Source organism: Symphodus melops, assembly GCF_947650265.1.
Source record: "Symphodus melops genome assembly, chromosome: 6".
Lineage (NCBI taxonomy): Eukaryota > Metazoa > Chordata > Actinopteri > Labriformes > Labridae > Symphodus > Symphodus melops.
The window spans coordinates 26,525,195-26,540,261 of record NC_136696.1 but is presented as its reverse complement, the minus strand read 5'-3'; the positions used below and the strand labels follow the sequence as shown (position 1 = coordinate 26,540,261).

The 15,067-nt window shown below is 42.4% G+C and overlaps 1 protein-coding gene across 1 annotated transcript in view; it reads right to left on the bottom strand.

Moving 5' to 3' along the window:
• LOC306825017 (ethanolamine kinase 1) overlaps window positions 1-13,839 on the bottom strand; it is a 28,360-nt gene extending 14,521 nt beyond the window's left edge. Inside the window, exons 1-5 of the mRNA XM_079345493.1 lie at window positions 13,156-13,839; window positions 10,612-10,874; window positions 9,382-9,534; window positions 2,834-2,982; window positions 2,226-2,309 (exon numbers count right to left, since the gene is read on the bottom strand). Coding sequence (XP_079201619.1) covers window positions 2,226-2,309; window positions 2,834-2,982; window positions 9,382-9,534; window positions 10,612-10,874; window positions 13,156-13,287 — 781 coding nt within the window. The 5' untranslated portion in view covers window positions 13,288-13,839. The remainder of the gene's footprint in view (window positions 1-2,225; window positions 2,310-2,833; window positions 2,983-9,381; window positions 9,535-10,611; window positions 10,875-13,155) is intronic.
• Window positions 13,840-15,067: the final 1,228 nt, after the last annotated feature.

Below are 15,067 nucleotides of genomic sequence, written 5' to 3'. Positions count from 1 at the left end.
TGATCTACTGTCAGTGATTCAGTTTATTTAATGCAGACGGAGGGCTTCGATGATCTGCTGCAGAGCTGCTGATCATCAGCTCAACTGCCCTGTCAACACTTGTCGGTTTCACTTAAACTCTTCAGATAATGTTTGAATAACTGTGAACTGCATGTTAGAGCTACAGGAATAAACACAGACGAGCTTTAACAACAAAGACACAGAACCAGAACCTGCATTTTAAAATCTCAGGAGCATAAATTTGATTTCGACACAAAATCAACTGTGGACATTTTTTTTTCATTTTGATGCTTCTGCTGGAAAGTTAGAAAAATTACAACTTCTATTCAAAGGACTGCACATTAAATGTTCTGTGGTAAAAATCTGATTTAATTAAACAAAAAAAACTAAAAACGAACTTTGACTTTTCCCGTCACAAACACGGCCTGTCGATAAAAGTAATAAAAATCCTCGAGGAGTTTGTGTGTTTCTGCTCCAATATTTTTTGTTTCATTGCTTTAATTTGTGCTCTAAGTACTTCAGTTCTTACACTTTGATTTAATTTAACAGATGACATATTCATACTTTTACTAATTACAATTATTTATGCAGGGCTTCACCTTGAATACCTCCTCAACCTTCCCTCTCCTCTGCAGCAGCTGACAATCGGTTTATTTTAATGAACACGTCACCTCTCCTCTGCAGAGACGTAGAGCCTGCATGGATCCTTTCAGTGTTTCAGCTGGGTTCTTGCTTTACTAAGAGATTTATGCTAAACGTGTGTGTTAGTGCCTGTGCTTTGTCTCATGTCATTTGTATCACAAAGACATGTCTTACATTATTGCAGGTCCATTCAGTCGGAGCTGTGCCGACGTGAAAGTAGATCCAGTCGAGTGTTTAAGCTGCACAGAGTCTGTGCATGAGCTTCGATTCAGTCAAGAAAGTTTTTTGCATCATGCAGCAGTTTCAGGCTCAGACTTAAGTTTGCATTAAACAGAAATGTTTCCAACATCAAGTTGTGTTGATGTAACCTCTCATGTGCTCACAGGCTCTCGTCCTTGAAGCACGATGCCCCCGTTAGATTTCCACCCTCTGTGTTTTGCAGCCTGTCGTTCCCCTCTCTCTTCCCCAGAGTCCATCTGTCTTCGCCTCTGAATAAAGAAGCATGCAACCCTCCAGCAGAACATGCATGCAAAGATCTGCGCTGCATATATGATGAACACATCGATCCAGTATTGGATTTTAACCTGATAGTTACCTGAGAAAGATGCACGCAGAATGTGTTTGTGCATTTTTAACCTGTCTTTTTGCATCGCTACAGTTTTGGGCTTTGACCGAGTTTTCTTTACACAGAAATAAATCCAACATTATGACGTGACGCTCTTCAACTTGTGTCGATGGAAAGAGTACAAACGGAGAACCAGAAGTGATTATTGCAATCTCAGGGTTCGAGTAAGTTTGTGTTAGACAGCATGTCCTCTGACATTGTTGGATTTGAACTAAATCGCTGTCTTTACAGATTACTTATTGGTGATATTTCACACACCACATGTCTGCTTTAGTCCTCAAAGCTGGGTGCTCAGGTTCGATTCAAACTCTGAGGGCTTTGCAGCATCTCATTCTGCATTCTTTCATCCCAGTTTCCTACTTTCCACTTCTCTGAATACATAATAAAATAAAAAAAGATTCCAAAGCAGATCCAGCATCGATAACTTCACTGTATTTGAACCATACAGTTGCTCCATTAATAAATGTGTGTGAAAATCTTTTGTTTTCTGCATGAAGTGCGGCTCATTCCTGCCACTATTATGCATCATTAAAATACCAGGGCGCGACCAAAGTTTGCATTACACGGAAACATCTCTGACATTATTGCAGTCACAATCAGAGGGAGTTGTGCTGACGTGAAAAGCTGCAGCTATACGATTGAATCGACGATTGTTCCACGAATGTTCACATTAACCCTGACAGGCTTCGCTGGGACACAGCTGGTGCATCAAAGACACATTTATCAGCACGCAGACACACAGCTCGCAATGCAGCAATTTGTGCCGGCTGCATCAGAAGGAGGACATAGATCCATTATGGCAGAAAGATAAACGACATCAGAGTCTGGACGATAACTGGACACTGATTCTGCTCATCACACACTGAACAAACAACTTGCGCTTCACTCAATATTCCAGGTTAGACAGAAAATATGCGGGGGCAAATTGAGGTTATTTTTCATGACAAGACACACCTACCAGCAAATTCATTGAAGTGATTGCCAATATCGAAGGCCTGGTAGTTGTAATCGGCATACTCGTAGTCAATGAATCTCACCATTCCTGATGGGGGAGAGAAAGCAGTGGTTACCACGACAACTTGGCGGACACTTCTGTACTCGGGCGCACGTCTGAAAAAAATAAAAGAACGCTCCCAAGTTTTTTATTTTTTTTTATTGAAAAGTACGGAAACCTTGTGGGACTCAAAGGAACAAGGAGTCTCTTTTGACTGAGAGTCATCCAGAGCATCCTTGTAGAAAAAAAGATCCTGCAAATGAGGTTAGATTTAGAAAAAAAAGGAACAAGTTTTGAGTGGTGCAAAGGTTGCCTTCTGTGTGGGAAATAAAGGGAAGAGGTATACAGACTCTATGAGCTGCATTATTTCTGCCTGATGTGAAAGATCTATTTTAATTTGTAAGAAAATACACCACCACCACACACTTTCTTATTCCAGTATTTAGCTTGTTTAAAAGCTTCTAAAAGATAGAAAGCTGCTTCTATTACTACAAAAATAGCTTTTTCAGTTTCTGATCCGGCATGTGCAGTATTGAAGTGTTTGTTAGCGGCTCGCGCGGGCCGCTCCTCACCCTCTTTGTGGTTGTAGATGATGTTCTTGGTGAGAAGGTCGTTGTGGCAGAGGACGGTGGGCGAGTCGATCTGAGAGAGGTGTCTCTTCAGCGAGTCCATCTCCTCTGACAGAGTCTCAAAGCTGGGGACGCCTTGCACAGCTGCAGCACTGCGAGAAGGGAAACTAATGCAATTAAAATATAATTCATGATGGAGGAGCCGAGAGTGACATGTGTCATGTTCCAAGAACAAAGAAAACGCGCCAGAGAGTCAATTACAGTCAAATAAAGTGCACACATCACATGCTGCAGAATACGTCGTGTGACGTGAGCTGCTGTGGTTCCAAAGTTCTGCAGACGGACCGGACCGGAGCTTCAGGTGCTTTGGGATCATGTACCAACGAGGCGCACGCACCAAGTCATTTGGCTAATTGGACTCAGTTTGAGCAGGATAATGTCGTAGTATTTGGGACGAAAAAAAGCTGTTATAAATAATCAGAAAACATGAAAAAGCAGTCCTGAGGTTTGTAATACTGCAGCTTGACTCGTACATTCTGACGGTATAACTCAAAGGGGCGAACGAGAAAGATCTCTACTTGTTCGTAACTGCGCTCCTGATATTTTATTGTACAGTAGAGAAGCAGGTTTTTCCAGATTATTCACATAAACATGGCACAATGTATAAATCCATCGATGCCAGTGAAAAGATATTAAAGCTCCTGTGAGGAGTTTCTAACTCATTATGAAACACTTTGAAATGAACACTGCTGGTTTTTTATGATCCACAAATGTAGATGAGTTCATTGCAGCAACATAAACAATCTCCATGTTGTTGTTTTTTTAAAAGGCCTGAAACAGCTGAAGAGGGGGTAGGTGTGATTTATGCACCGTGGGTCGCCTAGTGGTTAGTGTGCAAGCCCCGTGTACAGCAGCTGTAGTCCTCCAAGCAGATGGCCCAGGCCAGAATAAAAACTTTTTTTTTTTTAATTGAAGAATTTCTTCACTTGTTTTAAATTGAGCTGCAGAAGAAAATACACACCACCTCCTCCTTTTATTTTGTTTTGATTTTGGCGCCCCCTGTGGGTGTTTCCTCTCTGCAGATGTTTTCCTGTAAATGCCTAAGTAGTTTAAAAAAAACAACAACCATATCCATCTTTACCTTGGTTAATATTTTAAAAGGCTGTTTTCGTAGAGCGCTGCCTATCCTTCCACATTATCTGACGCATGATAATGACGATATTGAAATAATCCCTCTTGGAAGCTTTGACTTTAGTTTGTTTCATAAACAGCAAAACCGAAAAAATCATTTGATGTTTGAATCATTTTGTGAATTGGCCTCATTGTAAACTGACACTGTGTGTTATTTTTCTCCTTCTTCCAAACGTTCTTCAAAAGTCTCAATAAAATGAGAATTTCCACTGACACACAGTGACTCACCTGAATCCCGGCACTGGTCACCTCCAAAGAATTTTTTCGGTCTGGATGTGAGAACACGGCTTCCGAGAGCCGAAACACGCGGAACGAAAACGTTACCAAGAGACAAACTTTTCTTTAAATGCATGTTTTTAAATGACCTGTAGAAACCCTCTGTGGGTTAATAGTATGAGGCCTTAATTGTTCTGATTTTGAATGTGCACCATAAAGAAAAACTACGAATGTTGACTTCAGTGAGAGAAAGACTTTCCTCACAGACACAGAAGACTAAGCAAGCTCAACATGTTTGTAAACTGCGGCAGCCCGGCGAGTCTCCACCAGAGGTCACATGCCCAGTGCTCCCTCTCCTGATGACTCCATTCATCACACACAGAGTCCTTGGACGCCAGGCTCAAACGCACCTGGAGTAAATGCTGCACAAGAAGAACGCTACAAGAAGCACTCGTCTGGTTTCTCTTTCCGCTGTCAGGCCACCATAAGAGGCTTGTTTCAACACAACCTATTTATTCAAAGGGGACAAACAGATGCTCTGGTATTATACACACTCGTGAAACATAATTTAGTGAGGCCTGTTTGGAACGCACAATAAAAGCAGGAGAGCCGAGCCTTGTTTATCGTCTTGATGCAGAGGCCTTAAACAACTCGTCCTGCACGCGCCCTCATCAGCGCTACTCGCTCTTCCTCTCTGCTTCGGAAGGATCAAGAGAGGATTGATTGAATAAAAAGCAAAAAAAGTCCAAATCTAAAATATCCGCAGACGAGTGTGCAAAAATATACAGTATGCATCCTTTGGAAAGTTTTCTGTTTTATTTAAAGTAACTGAAATGTCTTAATTATTTTTTGCTGTGCTAATTGTACAAATACTGACAATTTAACTCCAAATAGCATTTGAAAAAAATAAAGCTGTCAGTGTTCCACTCAAACATATGGGCCTACCAGATCTTTGTTTTGAAGCCGACCCCCTCTGACATGCATAATTCATCGATCCCCTCTCCGAGATGAACTCAAAAACAGTCGAATGTTGAATCACCCTGATTCCTTTTCACCCCGAGCATTTCTTAAAAAAAAAAAACGAACAAAACTGACTTTATCACAGAAAGCCACGCTTTGCCAGGAGTCAAAAGCTAAATGAAAGACTTGAAGCGCCGACTTGAAATGGAAACCTGTCGTCTTGCCATCAGATCTTTTCCTCTCTCTTTTTCTGGCCTTTTCATGCGAGACGGTGCGTCAAGTGCGTTCGCCTCCTGCTCCTTGTCAAGTCTCTGTAAGGTAATTAGTGGAATTTCCTCCTCTGGCGCTTCATTATCAATGTGCCTTATTTACATATGATTTCAAAACACCAGCCGAGCACTGCTGATTCTTTTTTTCTCCCCCCTATCTGCAGTTTTATTCGATTCATGGGAGAGCGAACGGGAGTCACAGCAGGGGGGCCTTTTAGGAGGAGAAGATGCTGCACTCTTGCTTTCCATTACTTTTCTCTCTCTGACTCTTTGGTCTGTGCTCTCTCTCTCTCTCTCTCCGAGCCATGCAGCTGCCTCCCTCTCTCTCTCTTTCTTTGCACAGCGGGTGGCTTGAGAGCTGAAGACCTCCTCTGCAGGTGCAGCCTCTTCCTGCTCTCTCTCGCTCTCTCTCTCTCTCTCTCTGCCTTTCTTTCACCGTTTCCTCTGAAGATCACATTCATAGCAGCCCCTCGTACATTCTCAAGCACAAAAGTTTCTCTGATGCCTGTTTAAAACCTCGTTTTTATCCCTCTTAGTCCTCACAGTGTGTGTGTGTGTGTGTGTCTCATGCACTCTCGAGACCCGTAAATATGCAAACAGACACACACTCCATAGATGTGTGTTTTAACCATAAATTAGCCGCTCATAAATTATGCTTTAACACTTATCTTTTCCAACAGTATTTATTATTTTATCTGTCAAATTATTTATATTTTCTTAAATCATGGTCTTGAGTTGTTTGTACGTCGGCGTCTGAGCAGCAGTGGACTCTGCAAAGCCTCACAACACAGCACCATCTATTGGGCCTCATAATGAGGTGCAGGCTGAGTCTTCAGATGCATTAAAGAGCGTCCTGAGTCGACCGTCAACTCGCCACTTCTGCTGCCACATTGTAGCGTGCAAAGAAGAAAAAAACGGCGTGCATGTTAGGACTCTGCTCGTCCTTGTGACGGCTCCGCACTGACAGAAAGTTCAGCTCAAAGGATTTTTACAAACAGGCGATGTGAAGTCAGACAAAGGGTCTTTGGTAATGAGAAAAACTCTAAACAAAATATCTCATTCAAGAGTCATTTCTTCTGTTTCAGAGTTTCCCCTCTTATCAGTTTATGTTTCGAACATCATCACGTCACTGTTTCAGCTCGAGTAACGCCGTGTTTATCCATGTGCTCAGATTTAAACATCAACGTCTTACTTTACTGGTACCTGTTTTGATACCATGGCAACAAATAGAGAAGTCCTCAGCAACCAGGACCTGATGACTTCTTGTTTTTCAATCTCCTGCACGTCGTCTGAGCGTTCCTCGCTTTTCTCTCCTGCGGCAGCTTTTAGTGAAGAATCAGTTTTTTAAACTGTGGATTATTAAAATAAGATGTTGTCATGTTAAATCACAGGATGTGAAAAACTATCAAGGAAGCACAAACTTAATCATAGTTTCTAGAAACACAACAATTTAAGAAGAAAAACATCGTTTTAAAAGCCTCCGTAAATAGAAATCACTCAATCCAAAAGTTTTTTTTTTTTACCACATCAAAAATTCACCACAAATATTTGAACTGAACTGGATTAATGATGATAAAGAAAGTGACTCAAAGAAGAAGAGTAGCCGATGTTTTGTCTTCCTGATGACAGAAGCAAACGTAAACTTACAGAGTCAAACTTTGTATTTATTTTTTGTGTCGTTTATGGATGCTCGTTTTGAAATGCTGATGCACTCAGATTCATTACAAACTGCACTTTTCTTACACGCTGCTGTAAAATATTTGAGCACACGTCGGCTCAGACATTTGAGTGTGTTTTTTTAAATACAACCATTCATCACTGAGCTGCTCTGAAAGGAGGAACTCCGAGGTTTGGGGACGTACAAATTGCACAATTATAAAAATAAAACTTTAATGTTCAGATCATCTCCTGAGTGGAATAACCTTCTGATCTTAAACATCGAACTTCAGTCACTCTGAATGTTTTCAAATCTGTAATAAAATCTAAAAGTTCTTTATCTGTCTATTTTAACGTTACTTGAACTACGATCTGTGTGACTCCTTTATTTTTTTATTTTTTATTTAGTGATGTTCTCTTTGTGCTCTTTTTAAAAAAAAATTTTTTTAAATCTTGCTAGGATTTTTTTTTTTTTACTGGAAAGGTTGGAAGAGAGACAGGAAGCATCGGGAGGAGAGAGTGAGGGACGAGGTCGCACTCGAACCCCACAGCTGCTGCTGCTGCCACGAGGAATATTATTCCCGGGATACTGCAGCATGACAGAAGACAGCAGGTACCATCATTGATGTTGATGACTGGCATCATCACAGTTTTCAGGAGATTCAATCCATTGTTCATGAAATTGTCATCGATGTAATGCACATAGAAACATCTCACATCTATCCTGTTTTTCTTCTTGAACACAAATCTGCGAGTGCGATGGGACGTGTTTTGCCGTGCGGTGAAACTAAAAGACGTCGGAGGTTTTTGGACAAACTGAATCTCTCAGTTTTTGCCTCCTTTCTTCTTTTCATCTCGAGACTTTGACTTGATACACAACAAACTGGATTTCTTTTGAACTTGTCGGACTTTTGTCTCTCTGCGTCCAGGAAGCTCTGCTGTCTTATCATAAGAGACTGTCTCCTCCACAATCCTTGTTTTTAATGGATGACTCTCTCCGGAGCGAAATGCTTTTATCCATTTAAGAAAACTCAAAGAAGAAACTCCAGTCGACTCTCCAGCTTGAGTTTGCGTGGACTTCCGACCCCTCCGCACAAACATAAACAAGTGTGAACGTTTGACCGATAAGGGAGAGCACTGCAGGAAGCTTGTGGCCAAGCTCTGTTTCTTTGTACTGTCTGAAAGCCCCCCCACTCACCTCTGACCCCGTGACCCCTGTCAGAGATAACGCAATGTCAATGCCACGCAGGCCACGCCCCCCCGCCGCCTCCCTCCGGCCAATGACGGCTCAGTGTGAGGGGATCTATCCGCATGGGGAGAGAGGTGAATGTGCAAACCCGATGTGACCTCTAGCTGCTAAAAGTGGAGCTTGAGGTGGAGACTGGCTCTGTGGGCAGATTTGATAAATGAGCTTTTTGCATGTGAGAAAATGATAAGACATCAGTGGAAGTGCTGCTGCCTGAAAGATAGAGATGTGGAGAATGTTGCTGGTTTCCATCAAAAAGATGAAGTGAAGATGATCAGTTAGCCTCCCAACACAAAATGGATTTATTCCAACTGATAAGATTTTTATATATATAAAAAACAGACAGCTCTCTTGTGTCAATCAATCCATCCCTCACCTGAGAGAACACATGACCATGCTAAGACCCGCCCCCCCCAAAACTTCCTGTGGCCACCTGCAAAAAACACAGCCTGGAAATAACAATAGACAAAACCGTCTCTTCTCTACCCTGACCTGTCAATCATGTCACCCCCCCCCCCACACACACACACACACACACACACTCTGAGGCTAATGAAATTGAATTAATCTTTGCTTTTAAACTACAGAAAATGTTTTTAAAATCACGTCTGTTTTTCTTTTTTTTTGGTTGTTTTGTTTGACTTTGTCAGTTTGTTTTAATTTTGTCTTTAGGAAGAAAGTATTAAAAATGCAAATAATCCCGTCTCTGTTTCATGTCCTGCTAAAACGTGGACGCACGCTCCAGAGCTGATTCAGGAAAGTTTAAGCTGTTTGCAGAAATCGATCCACATTTCAGGCTTTTCTATCTGGAACTTATAACAAACACTGTGATTAGATTAAAGTGAGGTAAAGCTGCAGCTGAAGTGAGCGGTGAAAGAGAGCATGCATTCCTCGTGCTGCTGCACAGCTGTGGGAGGCTCTGCTTGGATTTCAAACATTCACAGACATTGAAAGTTTGACGAGAAAAATGCTGCGAGGAACATGTGAGACCCTTTGAGACATTTTCTCAGTACCTTTTCATGCCGCTCTGCTCGGCCGTGCTGCTGTTCACGCCGCTCTGCACCAGTGTGAGAAAGCGGGACATTTTGCTCCAGAGTAGAGGCTCAACAGGGCGACCACATTTTGGCTGAATGGAGTGGATTCTCCCCATCTCGGCCGCGATCAATCTGCAGAGAGAAAACATTTTGTCAGATGAGCCCGGCTGACACTGTTATTGCACAAACAACCATTATCAGAGGAGCAACACGACTCCCTTTCCATTTAACGCTCTTATCTTGTTCTGGAGAAGAAGAAAAAAAAAGGGCCTTGTTGCACTCGTGACCTTTCGACTGCTCGTTCTTTACGCTTCTCAGTGGTGTCATGAAGTCCTCCGGGTTTCCCCACGCAGGGGCGTCCGGCTCGACGAGGTGATTGATGCGTGTCGTGGCCCTGACTGCTCGGCCTCGGCTGGCTGCGCCGCGTCCTTCTGTCCCGAGCGGAGAGTTATAGTGCCGCCGTGTTATCACGGAGGATGATGAATCAAATGTGGGGCACGGCTTAACAACATTGCTCAATTTGAAACATGACTCAGCTGAATTTATAATAAAATAAACACCTGCGTCAGCACAATTGAAATGCTCGACATAAACACGGACACGCATACAATCACACACCAATGACCTGGAACATACATCAACTGTTTTCGGAGTAAATGAATGTTTAAGGCTTTCACTTTAATCTAAATAAACCTGATAAATGATTGAAGGTTGACCGCTGAATGGACCTGAGAGATCGGATGTTCCCAACAACTCATTTCCCTGTCGGATAACCTGAAATTAAAATTCAGACATGCCGACTATATGTGTCAAATCCGCTTAGAAAACAGTCTGAATTTAGCATAATGTAGATAGATAGATAGATAGATAGATAGATAGATAGATAGATAGATAGATAGATAGATAGATAGATAGATAGATAGATAGATAGATAGATAGATAGATAGATAGATAGATAGAAGGCATCGGTCCACAATGCCTTTCAAACAGGAAGTGGAGCGAGATGAGCCCCAGCACAACAAACCAGCCTTGTTCATGATACAGATTGAGAACTGGTTAAAAGGACGAGGAATTCTGGTTTTACACCAAACTTAAAGGTAAAGTCAAATCTGATCGCATTTACCACTGGGAATGTGAATCTGGATCAGCTGAGCATCTCTGATCACATCCCACTGGTGAAAGAAATGAGTGTGACAGTCTGGCAGAGACCTGTAGATGGAGGGCTGCTGGAGCAGCTCGTCGTCCAGCACCGTCCCTCTCACAAACTCGTAGCAGATGCCGTTCTGGAAGCTGCAGTAGATCTGCGGACCGCATCCGTGTGCGTGGAGCACCTGGAACATTTCCACCTCCCGGTCCCTGTTCACGTAGAGCTCCGTCATTTTGCCGTAGAGACGGACCAGAACACAGCCCGGCTCCTGCAGAGAGCCCACGAAGCAGCCAATCAGCTGGTTGGTGATTCCCTCAGTGAAGGTCTGAAATAACATAAAGCGGAGAGAAAATTGACCAGGTCATCATCACCTGATACGTCAGGAACAGAAATATGTCTGAGGCATCTGCTGCTGGGTCACTTCTTGTTTTTAATGACTGAACACTTTGACTCACTTCTTCTGCAGTCTTCAAAGAGCCAATTAAACTTCAATCAACTCTGATGTTCTTCACTGTTTTACACTGACAACCCGACAACAGACAAATCCAGATTCATGTTGATCATAAGTCAAAGTATTATTGGTTTGAACGACTCAGAAGACAGATGTTTTTTTCCTCGTGGTTTCTCTGCCACAGTCTGAACTTTTCTCTGAGCCTCCAAAACACTGTTGTGAAATCAGAGACATGTTCCTACTTTACCTCCTGCCATTGATTTCCATGCATTACTTCACGTGTCAGTCAAGTTTGACTGTATGATATACCATCCCAATCTTCAGGGCTGTCAGCGCCTTGATCGTGATCCAGGTAAGGTCGGTAATAGAATTAAAGCATTAAAGCCGACACCCATTCATTCACAGCCGACAAATCAAAGAAACATCGGACGTGTTGCTTCAGGTGCTCGGGATCGAAACCCTCAACCTTCCCGGTTCAGAGACCACGACTCTACCAGCTGAGCCACATCCTGGATCCTCGGGTAAAAGGATTGTTAAAAAAAAATCCAGATACTTCAGGGAATCCAGTTTTTGAACAGCCCTGTCCGACAGTGTGGCATAAGAAAATGTCTTTTCCTTTCCAAACAAGGGAACACAATACATCATTAAAGGGAGCGTTTGGGGTCCAAGGACTGGAGGGAAACATCCACTCCTTTGTGTACATTTGTGGACCTGCTGCAGATTGAGAGGTCATCCACCCAACGTGCTGTCACCTGACAAACAGAAACCCTATTTCTCTGAAAGATTGGACCTTGTGTTTGCACATGGGACCAGAAAGGGATTGTCGTATTCTCAACAGCTGCTCCGACAACACTGCTCATCTGTTCCCAGGGTTATAAAAAATAATAATAATAATCATACGGCCTACTGTTGTATCCAGTTACCTTGGACGATCTGGAGGCTTTAAAATGTGTTTTTCTGTATAGTGCCATATGGACAGAAGATGTGCTATTCCACGTTTCTTTGGAAAACATTTTTTATAACAGCATGCTGTTATTTTGTGTACATTAGAATCTTAAAAAATGACCACAATGTAATGTTTTTAAAAAAAAGTTAGAAGGTGTTTCAGTACGTGTAAGACGCTTTAAAAATGTGCCGCCTGTATGGACAAAATGTGTGTTTTAAAAAAAACAGGTTTAAGAATGTAACTGATCCTGCTACACTGGGTTTAATAGGAAAAAAGAAAAGGGTAGACGCCCATCAACAAGTCGGACGCCAAGCTGATGATCTGTTCAGCAGTGATTATACACTCAGTTTAAAAGATTCTGTGATCGATCTCCACAACGTTACTCAACCCAGACCTGTAGAAGTATTATTTACAAAGAGGCGCGTAGCTGTCCTGATTGTCAGGCGCGATGTCGCGGTTCAACAAGAAGCATGAAAACCAATCAGCTCTCAGCCTGAGACAGGATTTCCAGGATGCTTCAACGCATCAATGAGACTCCAAAGCCTCCTGCAGTAACAGAAGACTTTATCCATTCATAGTCACAGTCTATGACTCCAAACAATACAAACCTTCCAATCACTGCTCTGAGGCGACTGTTAGCCAATGAGAGCTTAAGGAGAAACGGGAAACTCAGAAGTGCTGCACACTGGCTCCACAGGAGGGCAGTTAGTGGTAACATCTTTCTCAGAAGGTTATTATACAGTTATTGGAGGGTACGCAGTCGTACTGACGTGTCCGTTCATTAAAGTGTGACAAGAGGATCGGCAGTCTCGCCTCTTCTGAGAATTGGGAGCAAATGAGGTCAGTTTGGCAAAAACTCACGTTACGTAAATGAGGTAAACAACCATCCTGTACGTTAAATGTTCTGATAGTCTTTTTTTGTCTTGTTTAAAAAATGTATTTTTTAAATCATGCAGATAATTAAATATGTACGAACATGTCGCCCAGCTGCTTGTTTTAGCTCAAAATTTCACCTGATTAAATCGTCACCATGGACTGGCTTTTTAAAAAAGCTGATCAATTCTGAAGCGATGAAAACAAGAGCTTCTGAACTTACAATAAAGTCAGAGTAAATTCTGCTGTGTGAACACTGTACTCCCTTTCAGTTAGCTTCAGTCCGTATTGAATCACTGATACGGAGAACTCGGGGTCAACCAAACAATCACTTGCCTTAATCTGAACGTCCTCTGCCATCCAATGAGGACGGAGTCCGCTGAGGAGCTCCAGGATGCCTCGAAGAGGTTCCTGCTCATCGATGTGGATGTCCACATGCAGAAGGGGATCCCCAGGATGTATGTTCATAATCAAAACAGAAGATTCAAAGTCGAAGCGTTAAATCCAGAATGTGTTTAGAAGCTGTTCCACTAAAGTCCGACTTTGTTTTTAGAACAGCTGAGTTACGTTCAGTCCATCAAAACATCATCCAAACATTTGTCAGGAACCTGGAAAACCAACTGCTGGTTTAAACTTGAAAAACAAATCCAATGAAGTACTCGAAACAGGTAAACACCAAGCTTTAGATCTGCTTCATCAGAATCACTCTGTGGTATCCACTGAACTGGTCCACTCGTGTGTCCAGTGACTCAGCAGTCCGGCTTTCTTATCAGGGGCCAATGTTCCTATGGGCATCTTCATGGACACTCTGCTGAGTTTACACATTAACTATTGGTGGTCGGAGCTCTACGCAAGCAGGTGTTAAAGACAACTCAATGGGATCCAACCAACAACTGTGCTCCAGTTAAACCAGACTCTCATCAGACTTCTATTTTTATATAAAAAAAGAACATCCTGAATACTTGAAATTACTCATTAAATTTATTGTTAGGAATTTTAGGTTTGTGTTGATTTGATGATTTTGGCGACCGCTGTTTAAAAGACGCAGCTCGTTTTCTCTCTTGGTTGGTTTTGTCCTGCATATGTTGTTTAAAAACACAGATTTTAGCAGGGAAACAACTTCACTCCTACAGCTACTTTCACACCTGCAGAAAACTCACAATATATTTCCAGGAGGAGCTGCAAGTGTGAACGCAAACATTTTCACTCTGACTTTATTTATCTGCTAAAATCCTGGATGAGCCGCTGTAAGAATACAACCGGACATTAACCGCAGAATTCATCTCAATCAGTGGGAGGGGCTGACGACGTTTATATCCTGTGAGTGAAGCGAAGTGACCGTATGCACCAGACTCTGAGATCCTGGTGTTTGTAATTTAATCTTTTCGTCAGTACGTTCTTGTCATCTCACACGTAGCGTTGGTATGATGTCAATAAAGCGATGTAGAGCGGACGCTGTTGCTTTCTCTCTGTGTTGACACGTTCCTTTAAATGCTCAATGACCTGCAAGAAAAAAAAGACCTCAGTTAAATTAACACTGGAGGACAAGATGTTGTCATTCATTTAAACCAGTGGTGTCCAAAGTTTTTTTCTTGCGGGCCAAAATTGTCGCGTTAGAATCGCTCACGGGCCAAAGGGTTTTTTTTTTTAAATATTGGAAGGAACTTTTTGTATTTTGACCTCTTCAAAAAATAATGTAAATACACAATAACTAATTGCAGTGGGAAACTGTTGTGTTCTAATTTTTTGGAAAGAATAGTCAGGCTTTTATAGGTTCTCCCTCGCTAACATGAAAAAGAAAAAAAGAAATATGCCATCTGATGAGGCCTGGGGCCAAAATCTTCTGATTCTTCGATTTGAAGTCAAGGGCCACAAAAAATCCACTCAAGGGCCACAAATGGCCCCCGGACCGCACTTTGGACACCCCTGATTTAAACAGTCTGCTCTGTCCGACACAAAGATGAGACGCGTGTCCCCAAACTGAGCTCCTCAGACTCTCTGCTTAAACTGACTCTCTCTCTCTCTCTCTCTCTCTCAGTACAGACACTTGATGCCCCACTAAGCTGCTCCAACATTACAAACTGGGCACGCTGCAAACATCGCTGCAACATGTCCCACAAGGTTTATGCAGAATTTTGGTGACAGTTTCCTTCATTGAACTTCAGTCAAGCTTAAAAGTATCCAGACGACAAAAGATGGGGCCGCTGAGATGAGTTTAGATTCTGTAAATGTGCTTTAGCTGTTGGCC